The sequence below is a fragment of the Mchenga conophoros genome, linkage group LG17, assembly GCF_057382185.1.
Source record: "Mchenga conophoros isolate Kocher_MC1m ecotype Shallow Benthic linkage group LG17, M_conophoros_male_GT1.1, whole genome shotgun sequence".
NCBI classification, from domain to species: Eukaryota; Metazoa; Chordata; class Actinopteri; order Cichliformes; family Cichlidae; genus Mchenga; species Mchenga conophoros.
The window spans coordinates 27,119,087-27,140,640 of NC_140542.1; the positions used below are offsets into that span (position 1 = coordinate 27,119,087).

Genomic DNA, 21,554 nt, shown 5'->3' on the forward strand with positions numbered 1-21,554 from the left:
AGGGTGTGCATTGGTTGATTCTCGGTCATTTCCCCCTGCAATCACCTCTTCTCTTGATCAGGGCAGCGGCGAGCAGGCAGATGTCGGGATGTGACTGTCAGCGGAGGACTTTGGAGGACTGGTGACCAAGCAGGTGGAAAAAACCTTCAGAATAAACAGATAAATAAGGTGGAAACAAGGCAGCTGCGGATGCAGATAACGACTCAACGCGCACCCATCAGTGTGATTTACAGTCCAGTTGGCAATGGTTTTGCTGGTGGCGGATTAATAAACAGTCATAAAGCTTTGGGAGAACAGCTGTGTGTGTTGCAGGAGGACGAGGGTGAAGGCACTGATAGGAGAAAAAGGAGGCGAGAGGGAGAGTGTAACGGAGAGAGAAGTGAGTAGATAAAGCCAGGATTATGAGTGCACTGCCTTACGACTCGCTGTCGGCTCGGCCGAGTCCCAGCAGACAAGCTTTGGACTGGGAGCATGAGCAGCTAGCTGTGCGACGACTGTCTTCACGGAGTCTTGACTTGCTGACTCCGCCTCCTCTTCCTCGTCGACCCTCTGCCATCCCTTGCTACCTGCTGCCTCCATACCAAGGTCAAGAGGAGCAGCTCAGCCTGCAGCAGCAGCAACAGCAGCGTCTCTCCTTGTCCGTGTGCTCAGAAGCCTCCCTGGCGCCCCCTGCTCCTCCACCTGTGGGTGCTGGCCCACCCTGCTGCCATTCCGTGGGAGTCATGCACCTCTTGCGTCTGGGTCTCCTAGCCTTCAGCTGCCTCTTCTGGGCAGCTGGACTGGCTATCTTCACACTGGGCGTGTGGGCTCAAATTTCCCTGGCAGACTACATGATGCTCTCCGCCAACCGCTACCCCAATGCCCCGCTCATCCTTCTGTCCACAGGTGCGGCCATCACAGCATGGGGCTTCCTGGGTTGCCTGGGGGTGGCTGCAAACCTGCCTTGCGTGCTAAGGGCTTACGGCTTCTTTCAGCTTGCTGCACTTGTAGCCGGTTTGGCAGCAGGACTCTCGGGCCTCTTCTACCGTGAAGAAATTGCCGGTGGATTTCGCAGCGGTTTACAGCGAGCAGTGGCGGGCTACACAGAGGATGAAGGCCGTGCTGATGCTCTAGACAGCCTTCAGAGGGCTCTGAAGTGTTGTGGAGCTGACGGTTGGCGCGACTGGCTTGTGTCTGACTGGGCTATCCAGCATATGAACTTCCTGCCCATTGAGAACAGCACCTCGGTGTCCTTGCCCGACAGCTGCTGCGTGAGGCGAAAGGGTTGCAAGAATCGGCCTCTTCTGGCAGATGACGGTGACGGTGTGGCTGCCGCGGGGATCCATCCGCATGGCTGCTTCCGCAAAGTCTTCAGCTTGGTCAATGACAATGTCTTCCATATTGCTGCTACTGTGCTGGGGTTAGCCTTCACACAGATTGGAGGCATTGCCCTGGCTTGTCTGTTAGCCAATAAACTGGCACCGAGACAGCATGGACGTGTAGTAGCACATTAATACTTAATTAATAAGGCTAGCTGGTGGATTGGCCATTTGGGTTTAATAGAGTTGGGAAGTTTGAAAACCCCCAGGAATTTGTAGGACTTATATAACACTAAAAGTTACTCAAACATATGACACGTGATTCTTTGACAAAACAGTCAAAGGTCCAAACTTGTGTTCAGAAATCCAGCACATTGCTTAAATTCCTTCACTGTCCTTCTTTACAGCTAGATGAGGGAAGCTACAGATAGATGCCAGGGAAGTCAATATGCTCTTTTTCCTCTTTGCATTGCAAAATCGGGCATTTTCCTGAAAAATTTAATACCTTGGGGCTGAGCACTCTATAGATTACCAAACTGATCATTGTGTAGTTAATATTTACTTTAAAATGAAGTATTACAGGAAAAAATGCATATTGCAACTTTAATGATGTTCTTATATTATCCTTCAGCGGTTTCAGTCAAGTTACTACTTTTGTGCGTCACTTTTGCCTTTGCAGCTGTATTACACTCACTGGCCTCAGCATGAATAATGGAGGTTGTCTTCTCATGTAATGTTTTTTGTGCTACATGCAACAGCGTAGGAACAACTGGGTTTGCGTAACAGACTTCAGATCTCACCCGGTGGCAGTACAGTGAGACATTTTCTCCTTTTTGCTGTATGAATTAATTAAGAAATATTTAAATGATGGCATGAAATAATATACCTCTCTGTGTTACATACTTGATCCTTGGACCTTTTCACCTCTGGCACACCTCAGTCCTAAATGCACAGGAATGTTCACCAGCTGTTTTCCACTTTGATCGTTTAGTCTGGCTGTGCTCACAGATGTTTGTATCTACTTCATTTAGTTTTCCCATCTCAGAGATCACTCTGTGCTGGTTTTGGTGCTTTAAAAAGAGATTAATATTACTGTCTGGTATTTTGTGTTGTTTTTACACCCAGTAGTGCGTACTAATTTCCACTGTGTCGAGAGCTTTGGTTAGAGAGTTTATTCAATTATGACTGCTTTCGATCAGTTTCTTCCAGATGTCACTGTGTTGTTCCAAAGCACATCATTGAAAGGTATGACTAGAAACACGCACTACTGGCATGAAACAACAAGCAACAGCAAAAAGTTGGGTTATATAAACATTTGTCTTGCTCTTCTTCTTAGATTTTTAGCTTAGCATTATACTTGTGAGACATATGCAACCTTATAAAGAAAGTATTTCAATAAGATGAATGTGAATGTGTTTTATTGTACATGTTTTAGTATTACTATGCACTGAAATTATATGAAACCCTTTCAGCCTTCTCATTATGGTGCATCTCCAAATTTCTTCCTTTTTATTGTTCTTATTAATGTAATATATGATAAACATTCCCTATTTAATAATGCATAACTGGTATATGATTACCAGCTCTGCAAGCAAGCATGACCTACACTGTAAACTATTTATGTAAACAATAAACAAAGAAAACACTTGCCTAAATATGTGATATAATGTTGATTGCCACAGTCTTCTACCCTCGATTATGTTAAATGTATAAATTCTGGTAATGAAGAATTGATGCATAATAAACATGTTGTGAAGCTCTTTGGGGTTCTAATGTGTTTTTCTTTCTCTTTAATGTTGATTTATAGCCTTCATCTTTAATGTGGGAACCTTTTGCATGCATTTTAAAGAGCTATAGAAGCAGCTCTATGTCTTTATTTCGTTGGGAAGGTCATGCTGGAGGTGTGCCAGAGCAGGAAATTCTCATTGCATTGAGAAGTAGATCATGGCTGGGACCTCTGGCCACGTAAATCTGAATTATTGCTAACTGAGTGACATCTCATTTCTGCTGTGCACCTGAGACGATGGTGATTAGATCTGCCCTTGAAGGGAGATAACAGAGTGCAGCATATGCAGCATATGCACAGCTGAGGGTGAGCCAGCATTGATTGGTCAATGGAGCACAAAATAATAAATTATGGAAATAGAAATTGTGATCAAGTCTTTCATACTTTACCCCCACATTTACCTTAAAACCAACATCTATGGCTGTTAGATGTAGAGAGACTTTAGGCTATGACCTCTGAACAATGACAACCATTTTCATGACCTAATTATGCTATTGATTAGCCTACATTGTGCTCTAATAAGGTTTCTGTCTGATTAGGCTGTGCTTGTTGTATCCTATTTTGCCCGAGGTTAGGCCATGCCTCCACCTCCAGTTTAATCAAACCAAAGAGGAGCTCTGAGAGAGATTTAGACACCTGAATTCAGACAAATGCCAAACTTTTTATGCTCTATTTCTAGTCCATTTGAATTGAATCAAAGGTCTGAACCCAGCATACACGATTTTTTAACGCCATTGCATGAAATCAAAGGCTCATCAGGTACAAAAATAAATGTCTGCAATGTGTGCAAGTTATGCACATAAACACAACATGAAAAGTGGAAAAATAATCCGTAGTCACTGAGCTAAATAATAAAACATTTACTGCTACTACTAATATTAAGCTCAAGTGCTTCAGCCTTGCCACAGGCTACATATTGTGGCACCCCCAAACCTTTAAGATTTTTAACCTACTCAAACAAATGTGGCCTTGGGCTCTTTACCAAGGTGGGTGTGTCCTTTAGCAAGTCTCCTGAATCTGATAACAGGATTCCTCCTCTTTGGTTTTGGTTTTTGGCAGTGCGTTGAGGAATTCTGGAGCCCACCCTATCAGGAGAAATACCTTAGATACAGTTCTGTGAATACATGTAGTGTGAAATCATCACGTAAATGTTTTCACACTGTCGAGATCTATCCATGTCTGCTTTTTTCCCCACTATTTTAAATCGTTTTGTTGAATTATGAGAAGGGAGGAGGACCGTGTGGTGCTCCAGGTTTTGTTTCGGCTCTCCGCCTCTTTAAGTCTGCACCACATCTGATACTTTGGGCCTTTGTCGTTTGCACCGCAGTGAGTGCTCTGCTCCACATTTTGCTTGGCTGTTCTCACCACACGGGCGCTCACCCGTGGCTGCGTAAAAAGCCGCTGCGCACCGCTTCGGAAATGTAGTTTTGCGCGTCTCCAAAAAATGGACCTAAAATCCGAACTCCTGAAGTCCATCTGGTACGCTTTCACGTCGCTGGACGTGGAGAAGTGCGGGAAAGTTTCCAAGTCGCAGTTAAAGGTAAGGAGAATTTTAGTGCGAGACGTTTTTAAGATCAGGAAACTGAGACCGAGGGGCGTCCGCTGGAGAGAGCACAGAGACAAACACAAACGCTTTATATTCTTGCAGTTTTACTTTGGTCATCACTTCGACTCTGTCTAAAGTCAGAACTCAAACGTAGTGGTGTGTACGTGTGGTGGCATACTGTGCGTGAATTCGTGTTGTAATCAGAGGAACATGAGACACGCAGACAGATTAAAAGCTCGCACTCAAATCCAGATCTTTTCAGACATTAACAGACGTTTAGCCTGTTCAGAGTGGAGGTGAAAGTCCAACCTTATCATGGCCTTGATACCACACAAAATTGTCAGGGTTTCTAAATAAAAGACGAATATTATGTTTTGCCTTCTTTTCCCCTCGGTAGGTTTTATTTTGCCTTTTAACTTGCTTTCCCTCCACTCCCTACATGCCTAACTGACCCCCCCTCTTGGTTAGAAGAATCCAGGGAAATAGCAGAAAGCTGCCCTGACATGCTTACACACTGGTGACTAGCTGCCTGTGCTTGTGAGCGTTTGTTTGCTGATATGTGAAGAAACAAGGGAGTGTGCGGGAGTTGTGCTTAGTTTTATCCATCCACTTATGCTGTATGTCTGTTTGAATTCTCCAGGTGCTGTCCCACAACTTGTACACAGTGTTGAACATCCCACATGATCCCGTTGCTCTGGAGCAGCATTTCCAGGATGATGATGATGGACCAGTGTCTAATCATGGCTACATGCCCTACCTCAGCAAATACATACTGGATAAGGTAATGTAAAAAATACAATCTATGCAAAGGGTTTTCCTTCAGCTGCAGTTATACTTGTATTTATGTTGTTCAAAACTCTTACGAACACATCACTGAGCAGTACCTTTACCCTCGATCTCATGCTCCTTCATTACCACGATCATTAACTTAAGTTTATGTTTACATTGCGTGCCAGCTGGTCGTGCAGTACTGTGTGCCGATCTGCAGTTGAATGACATTCCCATTTCATGCAGTATTTACTCAGTTTCGAGTAACACTTGCAAAAACCTACAGTACCCGGCTAACTTAAAAAGAAATTCAGAACCGACTAGTTGTTGGTTTTGGACTTATTGAGATGAGGAAAATATAGCCCTTATATCTATTTTACATTTTCCCTTTAATTTAACCTAGCTGTGCCTGAATACTTCCAGCTAGTACTTTATTAACAGTTCAGTCAAACCCCCTGGGTTTTGTTTTGTCAGGTTTTTCTTTGTTTGTAACTATTGTTACATTGCTTACAACCAGAAATGAAGATTACAAAGCGAGATTAGTTAGCAGGCTATCGTGATCTTAAAGTCAGACATTCCAGCGACACAAAGGTCGACTCTCTTTTGACATTATGCTGAGACCGTAACGTGGTCGGGCAGTTTATGTTCAGAGTTTCAGTTTTGAAAGCCCAACATTCTCTGCTGAAGAAATACGTGTTAGCTAGCCTAATAGTCACACTGTGCTTCAGAGCTGCCTTAAACCTTCGGCACAGATTCAACAAGATGCTGGAAACATTCCCCAGAGATTATGGTGACATGATAGCATCACACAGTTGGTGCACATCTCCCATTCCACTACATCACAAAGGTACTTTATTGGATGGAAATCTGGTGGCTGTGGAGGCCATTTAATTCAAGTGAACTCTTTATCATGTTACAGAAACCAGTTTGAGATTATTTGAGCTTCGTGACATGGAGCATGGAAGCATCCATCAGAGGAAGTGTACACTGTGGTCATAAAGGGGTGGATATGGTCAGCAAAAACAAACAAACAAACAAAAAAAACTGTAATTTTTTTTAAGCACACGTTGAATTTGACTATTTACACTTTATGAAAACCTCTCTCAAAAAACAGAAAATGTACTGGCAGAAAATCACTGGGACTTTTTCAATTTTTATAGCGCAGCTGGGTTCTTTTTACAGTGACTCTCAGGTAGGCTGCAATCTTTCAGTGATTCTTAGTTGGTACTCAGGGGTAAAAGTGTGTCAAAAAAGTATTCCCACCACTATTACATCAACAAAAAATACTTGTCACAGCAGAGATCAAAACTCCTCAGACCAGAAAACATTTTCCCAATTATATTTTGTCCTGTTTCGGTGAGCCTGTGTGAATTACAGCCTCAGTTTCCTGTTTTAGCTGATAGAAGTGTGGCCTTCTGCTGCTGTAGCCCATCTATTTCAATGTTTGACTGTTTTGTACATCAGAGATGCTCTTCTCCATACCTTTGTTGTAATGAGTAGTTATTTCAATCACTGTTGAAGCAGTCAAGGGATTTTTTACCACTCAATGTTTTCTCTTTTTCTGACCATTCTCTGTAAACCCCAGAGAATGCTGTGTGGGGAAATCCCAGCAGATCAGCAGTTTTTTGACATAGACTATCTGGCACCAACAATCATGCCATTTAAAGTCACTAAAATCATCTTTCTTCCCCATTCTGATGCTCAGTTTGCACTTCAGTAGGTCGTCTTTACTTAATAATATCTACACGCCTAAATGCATTGATCTGCTGCCATGTGACTGGCTAATTAAATATTTGTGTTAATGAGAAGCCAAACAGGTGTATCTAACAAAATGAGTGCACCTCACTAGCAACATAGCAGTGGAAATGTGTGTCACATTGTCACAGGATTTTCCATGTACTCAGCTGGTGATATTTTTATGCTTGATGCCAATGCTGCTGAAGTCCTTTTTTTACACTGTTAAGAGTTGTAGCTGAGTTATTGTAACTTAATGATCTTCTGAAGCAGTCAGTCTTATTTGCAGCAGCAGTGTTGTGTTTTACTCTTATATTTATATAAACTTTAGAGATCTTTGTAACCCGTTTCTTCTGACTGCAGCACGCAGTGCTCAGTCGAGTCCCATTTTATATAAGTGTGCACAGAGATTGAAGCAGAAAGCGTGAGTTAATCGAGAAAGATGATAACCAGTGTCATGATAAGAAAGCCAGGCAGTGTTGAACTTCCTTCATAACACACCCCTCAGGAAACAAATAATCTTATGTAAAACTGTTTTAAAAAGTGCAATTTTAGTTTCAGTTCAGAGCATTTCCAGTTTTGCATTTCCAGGTCAAAAAGGGGATGTTTGATAAGGAGAAATTTGATGACCTGTGCTGGACAATGACCATGAAGAAGAACTTCAGAAGGGTGCCACAGGGGACACTGCTATCGGAAAGGGACTGCTTCAAGCTCTTCTGTTTATTCAACCTTCTGTCAGAGGACCGATACCCACTGGTGATGATACCAGAGGAGGTAATAGTTATGAAGAATAAGGAGAGTGAAATGTGTTCACTGAGAATTTGTAGAAACACTTAAAGTTGGAGAGGATTTTATTTTAGGCAACTGCTTGAGGCCTGATTCATTAGGGCTTTCTTGAAAAGGCTCAAATCCACAGTGATTATATTTTAAGTCATTTGTATGCTATAAATGGAAAAATGGACACACATTGTACAAAAAGTTAAACAATTCACTTTTGATTTAAAAGAAACAATTTAAGAGAGTTAGAGGAACAAACACCAGCAACGCTTGTAGTTTTTAGACACTGCTATACCCAAATACCCAAAAAGAAATATAATTTGTGTGTGATGACAGAGTTAGGACAGTTTAAAGATTTTCTCAGTAGGAAAATACAAGTGCAAGTAAGTTAGTTAATGAGGCTCTTCCTTCCTGCACTTCCTCCATAATGCTTTTGGTTTCCTGTCGACAGAGATAAAAATAAACGGCTTCTGTAGAAGTCACTCAGTGAGCTCCTCATGAAGAGTGATATCCCAAAACCACAGAATACAATCTGTGTTGAGTCAGTATTTGCATTGTCGGTGCCGTTAATATTTGGTTTTAGCGATGTGCAAAAAGTTTCGTATACAAATATTTGAATGCTTCTAGGTGGAGTATCTCCTCAAGAAAATCTCCACTGCGATGAGCGAGGAGTGGGATGGGAAGCCCATGGAGGACTTACTATCGCAGGATGCTACAGTGTGGGAAGAGGGAATGTCCGTGTGGACCTTCCTGGAGGATATGAGTGCAGGCCGGCTGCTGAGCGTCACCAGCGCTGAGGCCTTCAGCCTGGCTTTAGATGAGGTGTTCCTGGAGATCTATCACAGCGTTCTCAAGAGAGTGAGTTGTGCTGTGTCACTGGAGCCTATTTGACTGCTCCCTTGACATTTTTGTCTTTCTTTGTTCTTCAATTGATCCCTTGTTTTGTAGGGTTACATGTGGAAAAAGGGGCATGTGCGTAGGAATTGGACTGAGCGCTGGTTTGTGCTGAAGCCCTCCTCCATGGCCTACTATGTCAGCGAGGACTTAAAAGACAAGAGAGGGGAGATCCAGCTGGATCAGAACTGTGTCATAGAGGTTAGTGAGGAAAACTCAGCATGTTTAACTCTTCACCAACCAACGCTGTGACTTACATACATTTTTTTGTTTCAGTCTATTCCAGACAGGGAGGGGAAGCGCTGTCTGTTCTGTGTGAAAACCCATAGTAAAACCTACGAGATGAGCGCGCCTGACCAGAAACAGAAAGTGGAGTGGACTCAAGGTGTGTAACTTACAATGTGTGTGCTCATTGGTTTAGTGTGGTTGAAATGTACTGAAGCTTATCATAGTGTATATAAATAATTCCAGGATCTTTCAGATATATTGAGGCCACTTGTCAAACAATCTGTGTTTCATTGGTTGCTAATTATTTGTGTTTCTTTTGCCAATGATTAAGAAAACTTTCAGAAGTCAGCTGAAGCTTATAAAATGTTGACTAAGTCACAGTTACAGCCAGACTCGATAATGCTAAAATAGTTTTCCCTCGATGTTTTGGGTCAGTATCTCCACAATTCATCGTGCCACTTCTATAAGCAGTCACACCTTCAATAAACACTAGTGACTCAGTTCTTTGTCTCCACCATGTTTGACGGAGGACGTTGTCTACATTTCCAAGTTAAACTCAATTTCATCTTTACAATATTTTTCATAACTGTGCAGGCTCTTTTTTATTCTTAGTAATGTTTAACCTGACCTTCCAGTTCTTGAGCGTAACCAGTGCTTTGGACCTTGTTGTAAGCTCTCTGTATTTCCATTCATGAAGGCACCTCTTGATTACAGACTTTAACAGTGATATCTCTACCTATACTCTGATAGGTGTATTTTAGGTTTTCAGCCTAATGATGGCCTCCTTCATTTGCACTGATATCTCTTTGGGTCTCCTCTTTAAAATTACAGATATTATGTCTGCTTTATTTGTCATAAAATAACAAGGGGACTCACTGAAACTGCTTTTTAGCCAATTGGTGTTTTTGAGCATTTGAAAATGGAGGACTGTGTATAAAAATGGCTGTAATTCCTAAAGAGTTAATGCATTATTTTTTCAAAAACCTTTGAATTAAAGGTGAAAGTCTGCACTTCAGTCACGTCTTGATTGTTTAATTTAAAATTTACTGTGGTGTTGGACAGAGATAAAGCACAAAAATGGTCTCTGGTAACTATATAAAAACTGCTTTCAACCATGACTCAGTGCCATTAACTTCCACAAGAAGCATTATAGAATGCAGCTGTCTACGAATGGAGAAAATCAAGGACTTTCTCCTTTTATCAGAAGGAGTTTTAAGAGTTGAGAAAAAAGAAGCAATGACCAAAAACACTGCACAACACTATTAAGCATGGTGCAGGTAGCATCATGATTTTAGGTTATGCAAGTCTCTTAAACAGCTGCAAGAAAAGGTGTGATGGAGGTTGTTGATACTAAATGAGATTTAACTAGTTAGTTACTGCTTCCTGTAATAACAAATTGTGTTTGCCTACGATTGTGACTGAGATAAGGAGCCACATTTCATGAATAATAGGTTCAGACAGCTTGGTAATTTGAAAAGAGGTCACTGACAGAGGGGCACAAAACACCTCTTCTACAAAAAAAGACAAAGAAGTACAAAGTTTGGGTTAAAGTGGACATAACTATTTTTTTTACAGCTCTGCCTTGTAACACTGAGACGCATCTTTTTTTTTTTTTCATGAAAGAATGCTGCCATGGCTTTCTCATGTAAAAACAAAGTGTACATGTAGTTCGTATCTTTGCTTTGTTCGTAGGCTGTTCATTCTATTTATAGCAGCAAATGTGGTGTCTGCAAAGATTAATGATAGTGTGGCAGCTGATCCAGGTGATAATGAAGGTGATGATGAGGGTTTGCTAAGATGCAACTCATAGCAAGAAGTCTTTTCTGAGGGAAGCTATAAAAGGAATATATTGTTTTTTTAATTGTTTTAATATATTATTTTCTATAGCAAGGCAACAAAATTGCATTACTATTTTTATGTATTCTTTCACTATTCAGCCATTCAAACTGCCCTCCGTCTTCAGAGTGAGGGAAAGTCTTCCCTTCACCATGAACTCAAACTGAAGAGACGGATCCAGCGGGAAAACAGTCAGCGGGAACGCAGCCGGAGCGCCCGCAGCAGCTGCAGCAGCAGGGGCAGCCAATCTGATGACTCGACTATCCATGAGACAGAGAAGACAGAAAAAGAGAAAGACAAACAGGACTTAGAGATTGAAAACATTATCAAGGTAAGTGAGGGCTATAAGAATCTTTTTTTGTAATATTTATTTAATTACATCATGCACCAAACTATCCATGGTAGTGATTATTTAACTAAGTCATAGTGGCACTGGGCAGCTGCCAGTGCAGTTCATTTTGTCCATTTAAAAAGTACCATGTACACTCACTGGCCACATTTTTGTTAGATACACCTGTTGAGCTGCTCATTAGGTCAAATACCTAATCAGCCTATCACATGGCAGCAGCTCAGTGCATTTAGGCATGTATACATTAATAAGATGACCTGCTGAAGGTCAAAGGTCAAATGGGATTTAAATGACTTTGAACATGCATTGTTGTTTGTGTCGGACAGGCTTGTCTGAGTATTTCAGAAACTGTACAACCATCTAACCGGTTTATAGAAAATGGTCTGAAATAGAGGAAATCTCCTGTGAGCAGCACTTCTCTGGGAAAAAAATCACTTGTTGGTGCCAAAGATCAAAAGCGGAATGAGCAGATTACTTACAGCTGTAAGGAAAGCAACATGAACTCAAATACCCACTTACTTCAACCACGTTATCAAGAAGAGCACCGCTGAAAGCACAATACGTTGAACCTCGAAGCTGATGGCCTAGTGTCACCTGCTGGATAGAGGTGAAAACACAAACCAAACAATGGCTCTTTCATCTGTTTCACAGCATGCTCGGGAACTGGAAACTCGCCGAAGGGAGGCAGAGGAGAGAGAGCGGAGGAAGCAGAGGGAGGTGCAGATGGAACTGGAAAGACAGCTGAAAGAGGCTGAGATGGTAAAAAAAAAAAGTTTTCCACTTGACAGCAATTATGTACAGAGTCTTTTCTCCTTGACTTTGATCTTTGAGAACTGCAGCAAAATGTTGACTGTCATTATAAAATTCACACCTAGTCTTTAATGATTTGGAAAAATGGTTATGACAGTCCAGGAAAAGGTGATTCAGGAATAGGTCAGTTTATACCGCTCTGTTGGTGCATCTGTTTATGTAGCTGTGTGTGTGTGCATAGATAAAAGACAGCATGCAGGCTGAGATGCAGGTGAAGGAAAAGGAGGCTGAACAACAGAAGAAGAGGATCAGGGAGCTGGAGCTGACACAGCAGCAGCTGGAAGTTGCCCTTAATATGGAGATCCAGGCTCGGCTGGAGGAGGAGAGGGCCAGACTGGAGCTTGAGCGGTAACAATGGATTTCTAACTCTTATTATGGCCCTTTATTATTTTATTTGTGATGGAGATCTGAGATATCCATGAGAAGTATTAACATTTTCAGTTGCTTCTTCCCTTTTTCCCCTCCTTCAGGTTGCTGCAGGCTGAAGATGAAAAGAGGAAACATTTCCAGCTCCTCCAGGAGCAGCAACGTACAATGCAAAACCTCAGCCCCATACAGGAGCTGTCAGATGGCAGTCCCGATGAGGACACCCCCTCAGCCCTCAACTCTGCCTCTCAGGAGCTCCAGGATCTGCAGGCATCTCGCCAAAGAAGTCACCAGCGTCTGGAGGTGAGCAAGTTTGTTTTGACTGGCTTTGTGAGCAGCATCTTATTTAGTGCTCTTCTAAAACAACACTGATGAGGATGCCTGCATGATTTTTGTTTCCAGGAGGTCCAGGAGAGGCTGAGGAATGCCAGTCAACATGTACGGCACTGGAACATCCAGCTGAACCGACTGATGACCCCCATTACTCCTGCAGGTGCGGTATTCACTTTGCCTCTTTGCGGTACAGACTTCAGGAACAGAGTGTTAGTATAGTTAATAACAGTGTAGACCATATAATCTGTCAGATAATTGCATTAAAATGCTACAAAAGGCACCTACCCCCAAACATGTCAAGAGATTAATTCAGTGACTTGAATGAAAGAATCTGACTCACCTCAAGTTAATTAAAACTAGTAAACAAGTAAAATTAAAACTAATTAAGGCTGCTTCACACCCTGGAGGACGGGGCTGTGGCCCCCTCACACTCCCTAGCAGATCGTTACATGGAGAAACCTTTGGAATACAAGCGCGCTGATCCACACAGGTATGCACACGGGTGTTCACTGCTCGTAGACCCAAATTACACCTTTCTTGGCTGCTACTTCGAAGCACATCTGTCCTGCGTGCTGCACAACAACATTGAATATTTAGTATTTACTGCTGTTTACACTTAGCTAGATTAATGCGATGGTGTTGTGTTTAGTATGTTGCTTTGTTGTTTTTTTTTTGTCTTTTTTTGCTTGTTTTCTATTCTTCTCTCAACAGGTGATCCAGGAGATTTTTATTTTTTTTCTCCCCCCCTTTCTCACTGTCCCTCTCCCCTTCTGTTTTTCCTTTCCTTCCTCTTTCTTTCTCCCTTTCCTATCTCTCACTCATGTCTGTCCCGTCTGTAACATCTGAAAATAAAATATAATAAATAATAAAAACAAAGATTGACCAAATGGACCAATACGGCAATGCCACGATGATCCATTTGGCAAAGTAAATCCATTGGGTATCCTTGTTGGTCTTCAGACAACAATTCTGACGGCTAAAGAACCAAATGGGACAGGCGAGAAGAAAAAAATAAAAAAAAAATTAAAACTAAATCTTATTATGATTTAAACACGGAAATCTTAAAACGAAAAATAACCGCATGCACAGTACAAACAGTGCAGGGGATAGTGCTATATACAAAGCGGTGACAGGGAAAAGGCTCCGGGGAAATCCAGGTAGGGAAAAGACACTTGCTCTTCTTCTGACTCTCTCTCCAAACACTCACACAAAAAGGGAATCCGCTCGGGGAATGCAGAGTCGGGTCCAGGGGATCTATGTACAGAAGGAAACACACGTTAGAGGTTTTGCACAGGGAAGCAAATGAGAACTTGCTCAGAGCCGGGCTGCACTGACGCGAGTCACACACAACGATCCAGCGATGAGTAGAAGCCACTCCCTGGCTTAAATGTTGGCTGCACTGATGAGGCCCAGGTGTTTCCTCTTAAGAGGGGCGTGGGCCGAGGGCGTGAACCCACCATGAGTTCCGCCCTGGCGAGAGAGCAAGAGAGAGAACACTACTAGTCAGCGGCCTGCTGATCCCCTGGCCGTGACAGTGGGGTTCAAATCCCTTATTCAGATTAAGATTTTATGTGACATTACATTGGCAAAAATTACATTTACTTGAATAATGTGAGTATTGGAGTAAGTACTTGAGTAATTTTTGAATAACTTTAATTTTGTAATGTGCATATTTTATGAATAATGATGTTTCAATACTTTAATCTACTGAATAAGTAAGAATTAGACTTAATAATCTTTTTACTTTAAAAAGGGAAATTGTGTACAATCTTTTATTCTCCAAAATGCACATAATAAAAATGTTTTGGGGAATGTATATGCTTTTTAAAAACCAATTGCTTCTTACCTGATGCATGCTATAACTTTCAGCAAAACTGAACTAAAATTTGTTAACAAGCTTACCAAATAAGAAATGTTTTGTGAATTTTCTTTGCAGAGCGACTGGAAAGCCGGCTGTTATCAAAGCCCACATGCCCTAAAAAGGAGGACGCGCTGGCCAGTAATGAGTTCATCACTAAGTTTAAGATAAGAGTTGATCAGAATAGAGGCGATGATGAAAGTCTGGAGCATCAGTTGGAGGCTGCCAACCTGTCTGATGAATCGTTCGAGGCCCAGACAGAAGTCAACGGACAAATATGATCACAGACATTTTAAAAACGCGAGTTGAGAGTTAAGGGGGAAAAATATTGTAATAAGTATATATTTGAATTGCACACTAAGATATAAAGTGATGGCAGCGTGGCAGCGAGCACAGTGTTGCAGGATTTAATTAAAAACACATCTGACTAAGACCAACTGAAATTTAGAGTTGTGTATAATAAAGTTTATTCATGATTAATAAAACAAATCTGTAATATTTTTCTTTCTCTTTTGTCCATTTGAATCTCGCTACAGCTTAAATAAAAGAAAAGAATGTGTTTTGAATAAATTAAACTCTATTCTCTCTTTTTTTCTTTCTTTTTTTCTTGGTGGGTTTTCTTTTGCAATCAAACGCAACATTATACAATTATATAGTATAGTAAGAAATATCCTTTAACTTAATTTAGTATTTGTTTTTTAATTTTTGTTTTTATTGTTTCCCCTTCAGTTTTGTGCTTATAACATGTTCTAATCTGACATATTATGCAGTAAATTATTTTTGCAATAACTTAACAGGCCATTGTGGGAGCCAACATTCACTTATCAAAGACATATTTGTATATTCTGTGGGCTGCTTTATGGTTGTGTCATTTAGAAACATAAGCCACAACAGACTTCCACTGGAGAGTACTTAAAAATGTATTTTTATGTAAAGATATTTTAATAACTACTATATTAAGAGAGAACCTATTGTTACATGGATTAATTGTACAAACTGTAGAGAAATAAGTTTAAGCGTGCAACTTTTTATTCATTTTTAACTGTATTAATGTTTTTATGTTGATACAGCCGCCTCATATCTGTTTCCTCAGTGTTTTTTAAACCATGTACTCCATCCATGAGTAAGAACATGACTAAATTCCTTTCCAAATTTGTAGTTCTTTTTTCCAACTGTTTTGAGTATATATGTAACATTTCTTTACATACAAATGCAGGTATTCTTTTGCACCAAGACGTTAAAGAAATGCTAAGAAAAAATGAAAATACTACGTTGCAACCTGTGTGTGCGTGTATATATATCTGTATCTATATAGATATATATGTGTATTCGTACCCTTTTTTCATCATCTAGTTTCCTGTACCAGATCTTCTACTGATCCACTGAGGCAGACATGTAAAAAAACAGGAACTAAAGCATATTTCTGTATATAAACACGACTTTAAATCTTTATCAACAGCTACTTTAGAGGAAATTCTTCAATAAACTGCAACCAAAGGCTCAACTCAGAGGACAAAACCCAACCTGTTATAAATAGTGTGACAGCAAACTTTCTCTTGTGTAAAGTTACAAATAGGAGTAATTATCCACAGGAGCTTTTATACATAATGAAGTTATAATTCGTCCTGTAGAAATTGTACATTTAAGCTATATAGTTCCCTCTGTGATAACTGCCTCTTATTAACTTTTATGCTTTTACAACCCACTATGAGCAAACACTCAGCAACAGTGGGAAGGAAAAACTCCCTTCTTGAAGGAAAAAACCTCTGGTAGAACCAGGAAATCTGTCTAAACTAGTTGGGGGTTAGAGCAACAGATGCAAGTCTTCAGATCATTTGCAGTGTGACTGTCTTTGTGCACACTTTAACCTGATTCAGTTTTCTTATTTGTCAAAATGCACCATGGGTAAAAAAAACAAAACAAAATAGTAATGAAGGAGAATCTTCAGCAAAGATGAATTAAACAAGTTTTATTTTGATCAAATTTTACTTTAAGTAAAACACATCTTTATTTGATGACTTTAATGTCATCAAATAAAGACAGTTTTGATGGAGCTCCTGACCCAGCCCAAGCTCTCTATGAAGACGAGGAAAAACTCCCCAGGGGGCCAGATCGATGGGAAGAAACCTCGGGAAAGCCCATTCAAAGAGAGATCCCCTTTCCTGGGATGGCTGGGGGGGTTACAGGAACTCCGAAAAAGCTAAATTTTTATTTATTTATTTTTTAAGATTGACTCACTCTATCTATTCCTGTCCAACAGAAAAAAGAAAGGAAGTTACTACAATGTATCACACTTACATGATAAGGTGTGAATTGTGTGTTTGTGTGTGTTATCTTAGCCAGGGGTGAAGCTGGAGCTCCTCCAGTGTTGGGCGCTTCTCCGGGACTATAGCTAAACATGCGTCCAAGAAATTCCGGCATTCTTGAAAGAAAGAAAAGATCAAAAAGATGAAGATGATAGTTCTAGTGATCCAAGGCATCAGTGAATCTGGAAGTGTGAAGTTTTCTTACCTGTGGACAGACGCTTTTTGATGCTCAGTTGCTTTGTGAGGAACCTCGCGGTACTAAAGTATCGTGCATGAAGCGCTTCATACAACACCACTCCCATTTGCCACACCGTGGTGGGTCCACACCTGTAGCAGCTCCTAATGTACCACTCGGGAGGGATGTGAAGAGGAGTGCCTAACAAACAGACACAATTGCAATTTCTTCTAAAACAAAAGACACAAATTGTTACATCTGTGAAAAGCAGGAGCAGAATATGTTACCATAGAAGATGCGATACAGAGATCGCTGTTTAACAAAGCAGCTCAGTCCAAAGTCAATGATGCGAACTCGAGGCACATCTGAGCCGGTCTCAATCAGAATGTTTTGTCCCTTGATGTCCCGATGAAAGATGTGTTTCTCCTCAAGTTCCTTTACAGCATCAACTAGTTGCTTCAGAATGACCTGGAAAAGATGAAAAACACAATAATGAGTTAATGCTTTTCTGCCTTGATTGAATGCTGTACAGTCTAAGGCTCTCCCAGTCAACCTACCTTGGCCTTGTCCTCTGGTAAAGCTCTTCCATTTTCTGCTTTGTATTTTTGCAGGTCCACAGCAGGGACAGGTCTCTCCAGCACCAGGATCAGCTCTTTGCCAAAGTCGAACCACTCCAGCAAGGACACAGGTGCTGATATTCCCACTGACCCTTCTGCTTCACCTGCAAGTTTAAGCATAATGGCCACTTCCACCGAGAGCATCTTCCCATTTTCATCCTGAAATATTACAACAAAGTGGATGATGAGGAACGCCGCATTCAATCCAGTAATGTAAAACTAATTCAAGTGTTGGACGCTTACCGCCACTTTGCAGTAGACTTTATTTTTGGGAATGTGTTTGATGGCAACCTAGAAGACACAGAGCATTGGTGAGCATTTCCTCAGTATGACATAATGAAAGGTGGAAACACAGCAGACGTCTCAGTTTACGATATTATACATTATCTGCGTTACTGCCTGTCTTACTACCATCATCTGAACACTTACTGGAAAACGATCTTCTATCCGGTAGCCAGAAAACACTGCTCCGCAGCCTCCTTCTCCGAGCTGGTGCTCCTCCACATATCTGGCTTGGAATTCACCTGAACAGACAAAACAGCAAATCTTGTTTTATTACAGCTGTGACACAAATTACTCTCCTCTGTAGCCTAAATGTTCCTTCTGCCCTTCCCCTGAATATAAAACCCAAGCTGCTTGCTACTTACGTTTTTGGTCTGCCACTGATTTTTTGCCCTGGTCCACATTCCTTTTTTTTTTCTTGGGTGACTCTCTGTTGTCTCCCGTGGCCTTTCTTTTGCCATTTTTTGTGCACTCCTGTTTGTTGTTCAAGTCTGGAGATGTGGAAAACACCAAAAGCACATCAGCTCACTGGATGATAGACACAAACACTAAACACCAATATCTTAAACCTAGCAACCACACTTAATCTACCCCCTTATTCAACTAATTAGCCTACCTTTACCAGAGTCCAACGAGGAGGATGCTTGCTCCTTGTCACCGCTCGTATGGTCGAGAAGTTTAGCCTTCTTTGCTTTCTTTGTTGTGCCCTCTTCATCTTGCACAACCTTGCGCTTCACTCCTTTGACCACATCTGAGCTGGTGGAAGGACCAGCCTGCTCAGCGACCCTCCTCCTTTTTATTGGGGTCTTCTTTTCAGGACTGGCCTTTCTTTTAGCAGTCCTGCTCTTACAATCTATAAACGACGACAACAACACAGTGGTGAAAAAGAGTCCCCGACATCAGGACTGGAAGCAGTTTGATGGCAAAGAATTTGAAATTGCTTTTGCTTAAATGATCACAAGTTTATTCTTGGGATTAAAAAAACTGACCAGTGCGAATTGATACTAGGTTTACTAAGTCTTAGATCTTGATGACACTTGTTGGTCTGTTTTTACTGTTGAGTCCAAGAATAAACTTATTACATTATTTTACCAAAAGACCGGTAACCTTCCTTTGATTAGACATCTTGTATTAAAGCTATTTTCAATCAAACATATGATTCAATTGCTTCAAAAATGATTCACACAGTGTCAACATTTCTAGGATTTGGATTTTACCAGGTTCTTATTTTATTATTTTACTTACCTTGATCTCCTGAATCTTTCTTATCGGCCGGAGTGGTAATTTTTCTTGTTTCCTTTTTCATTGTAATTTCGGAGAACTTTTAAAATCGAAAATGTAAACCGTAATGAGTTAATATTGAGTTAATACTTCTTCAAATGTGCACCTTTCAAATGCTTGACTTTTCTAACTGAATTCTGTAAGTGAGCTTTATAAGTAAACTCTGGAAACTACGGCAACACAACATAGAATCTTGCCTTTCAGCGACTTCACTGACTGCCAGTAGTTCAAAGTAGTTTACAGAAAAACACTCTGGCAGACAAAGCCATAATATTTCATATAATTCAATCATTTCATATCAATTAAACAGTTTCTTTCATTATCTTTCATCATTTGTATAAAGACCTCATCTATGGATGACAGTATGAAGATTTGTGGTTGACCACACACTAATAAACACGGTGTCAGCTACATTGTCATCTGATTTAAAGTATTTATTATGTACATTTAACTGTCATGGTACTGAGTCTGTGACCCAGTGTTTTGTGTTTGTTCATTTATATTCATTGATTATTCTTATGTATGTTTTTGGTTCTCTTTATTGTTTTCTTCTTGTGTTATATTCTTAGGCTTTAGGTTTCTGTTACTTTGCCTTGCCCCTGTGTCCCACGTGTCATATCTATTCATTCTTGTTTCCATGTTCCCCAATTTCTCCCCAGTCAGTCATGTCTCTGTGTCAACTCTGTGTCTTTGTAAAAGTCTCTTGTTTGCTGTTTTCCTTTGATAGTCATGTGTGCTATGTTAGTGTTTTCATGTCTGTGAAGGTTCTCAGTCATCTAGGTCATCGTAGTCTAAGGAGTTTGGAAAGAAAGCGTCAGAACTTAAACTTTGCTTGAATGTCTTCAAGCAACTTAAAGAAGTCCAGACGTTTTCTTTCTAAGCTCCTTAGACTAGTGTTTTCAGTTTTCCTTCCCCATGGTCTTGCTGTTTGTGATTTCTCGCAGCTGTGCTCTCATCCTGTGTCTTATTCCCTCATTTATCCCTCTGTGTATTTAAGCCCATTGTTTTCCTCTGTTTGCTGTTGGGTTGTCTGTGTATCATCCATGACAATTAAATTAAATAGCAAATGCAACTACAATTTCAATGAGATTCATTCCTTGCATTCTACTGCAGTGGCTGAAAGTAGACACCAAGCATTATCACTGTAACTAATATAAATATTGGACTTGGAGGGTATTCATCTGATAGACTGATGCAAACATTACTGTGAGGAAAATTTTGAATCTCCCAATTTTCTTTTTTTCTGAAAGAAAGAAAGTTGGTTACTGTATCACATTTGTATGGCAAGATGTGAATTCAGTATGCGTGTGTGTTTGTGTCAGAGAGGAGTTTATCTGAGCCAGGGGTAAAGCAGGAGGTCCTCCAGCATTGGGCACTTCTCCAGGACTTTGTTAAAACTTGTTTTCAAGACGTCTGAAATGAAAGAAGGACAAGAGATATCGAGATGATAATTCCAGTGAGCCAAGCGATCACACTGATTTTCTGCAAAATTTTCTTTTTGAGAGGCATTCGGCTGGGCAGGGGGTATAACACATCTGCAATGCAGCAACATCTGCTCTCTGGGCCTGTGTGAGAGTGTTATCTCAATGGCGGGAATGAGGATGTTGGAATTTGGCATCTCAGGCACCAACTCATCTCTTTCCTTAACCGGGCTCACCAGAGATTGGTTTCAGCCTCTCTCCATGCTTTAAGGAGGTTGAGTTGATAAATCTGACTGGCCCCTCCCCTGTCTGACCGTATCTCTTCATAGTCAACACCAATGTTCTCACCGTGTGACCATGAACGGTCCTTACCACTTGGCAAGTAATTTCGAGCTAGAAGAAGGGAGTAAGACAAGAATTTTATGTCCCTGTTAAAATACAATTACATTTTATCAAATATCACTAAGCAGTCCTTACCTTTAAATACAGCCTGGTTTCTTTCTCTTTCTTTCTATACTCTGAGTGAAGTTAGCTCTCATTCTTTCTCCTCCTGTGAAATACAGCAAGTGGAGCTTTAGCTAGCAACACACTGTGACACAGTTAGTGTTTGTTGAGGTGATAGAAATGCTGCATTTCAAATTACCTGACACAACATTTTACTCCCTTTTATGTTCACTCCTTTTTTTCTGAAGTACCGCAAATTATTGGCTCGTGGGGTTGTTCTGGTGTTGTGCTAAAAATAAATGAATCAAAACTACGGTACACGGTTTGCTCTTTCATCTCTTTTTATGCGACATCCTCTACTGATTAAAACGCGACTGCCTTTCATGTGTCACTGTTTAGGCTCAAATCTCATTGTTTGAAGGCCTGCAGTGACGTGAAATATTAA

The 21,554-nt window shown here is 40.8% G+C and overlaps 3 protein-coding genes across 3 annotated transcripts; 2 read left to right on the forward strand and 1 right to left on the reverse strand.

Moving 5' to 3' along the window:
- Positions 1-116: 116 nt before the first annotated feature.
- Positions 117-3,058, forward strand: LOC146555605 (tetraspanin-7-like). The gene has a single exon (XM_085252061.1). It carries the CDS (start codon positions 402-404, stop codon positions 1,491-1,493), a length of 1,092 nt encoding a protein of 363 aa, XP_085108187.1. The 5' UTR covers positions 117-401; the 3' UTR covers positions 1,494-3,058.
- A 1,082-nt stretch (positions 3,059-4,140) lies between these two features.
- Positions 4,141-14,864, forward strand: def6c (DEF6 guanine nucleotide exchange factor c). The gene is made up of 12 exons (XM_085251284.1): positions 4,141-4,624; positions 5,271-5,411; positions 7,724-7,906; positions 8,537-8,767; positions 8,858-9,004; positions 9,080-9,188; positions 10,969-11,198; positions 11,868-11,975; positions 12,208-12,374; positions 12,497-12,695; positions 12,795-12,885; positions 14,662-14,864. The coding sequence occupies exons 1-12, from the start codon at positions 4,529-4,531 to the stop codon at positions 14,862-14,864; spliced, it is 1,905 nt and encodes a 634-aa protein (XP_085107410.1). The 5' UTR covers positions 4,141-4,528.
- LOC146555607 (serine/threonine-protein kinase pim-2-like) lies at positions 13,474-19,506 on the reverse strand. The gene is made up of 9 exons (XM_085251285.1): positions 19,209-19,506; positions 18,580-18,816; positions 18,329-18,454; positions 18,111-18,205; positions 17,925-17,972; positions 17,622-17,840; positions 17,352-17,532; positions 17,095-17,265; positions 13,474-17,005 (listed from the first exon to the last, which is right to left on the reverse strand). The coding sequence occupies exons 1-9, from the start codon at positions 19,267-19,269 to the stop codon at positions 16,914-16,916; spliced, it is 1,230 nt and encodes a 409-aa protein (XP_085107411.1). The 5' UTR covers positions 19,270-19,506; the 3' UTR covers positions 13,474-16,913.
- Positions 19,507-21,554: the final 2,048 nt, after the last annotated feature.

Bases quoted from the DNA above. Each gene is read 5' to 3' on its own strand.
- LOC146555605 (XM_085252061.1), top strand. From the start codon at position 402: ATGAGTGCACTGCCTTACGACTCGCTGTCGGCTCGGCCGAGTCCCAGC.
- LOC146555607 (XM_085251285.1), bottom strand. From the start codon at position 19,269: ATGAAAAAGGAAACAAGAAAAATTACCACTCCGGCCGATAAGAAAGAT. The intron at 18,817-19,208 runs GTAAGTAAAATA...CGTCGTTTATAG, and splicing joins GAAAGATTCAGGAGATCAAG to ATTGTAAGAGCAGGACTGCT. The intron at 17,266-17,351 runs GTAACATATTCT...TCTGTTTGTTAG, and splicing joins TCTGTATCGCATCTTCTATG to GCACTCCTCTTCACATCCCT.
- def6c (XM_085251284.1), top strand. From the start codon at position 4,529: ATGGACCTAAAATCCGAACTCCTGAAGTCCATCTGGTACGCTTTCACG. The intron at 9,189-10,968 runs GTGTGTAACTTA...TTCACTATTCAG, and splicing joins GAAAGTGGAGTGGACTCAAG to CCATTCAAACTGCCCTCCGT. The intron at 12,886-14,661 runs GTGCGGTATTCA...TTTTCTTTGCAG, and splicing joins GACCCCCATTACTCCTGCAG to AGCGACTGGAAAGCCGGCTG.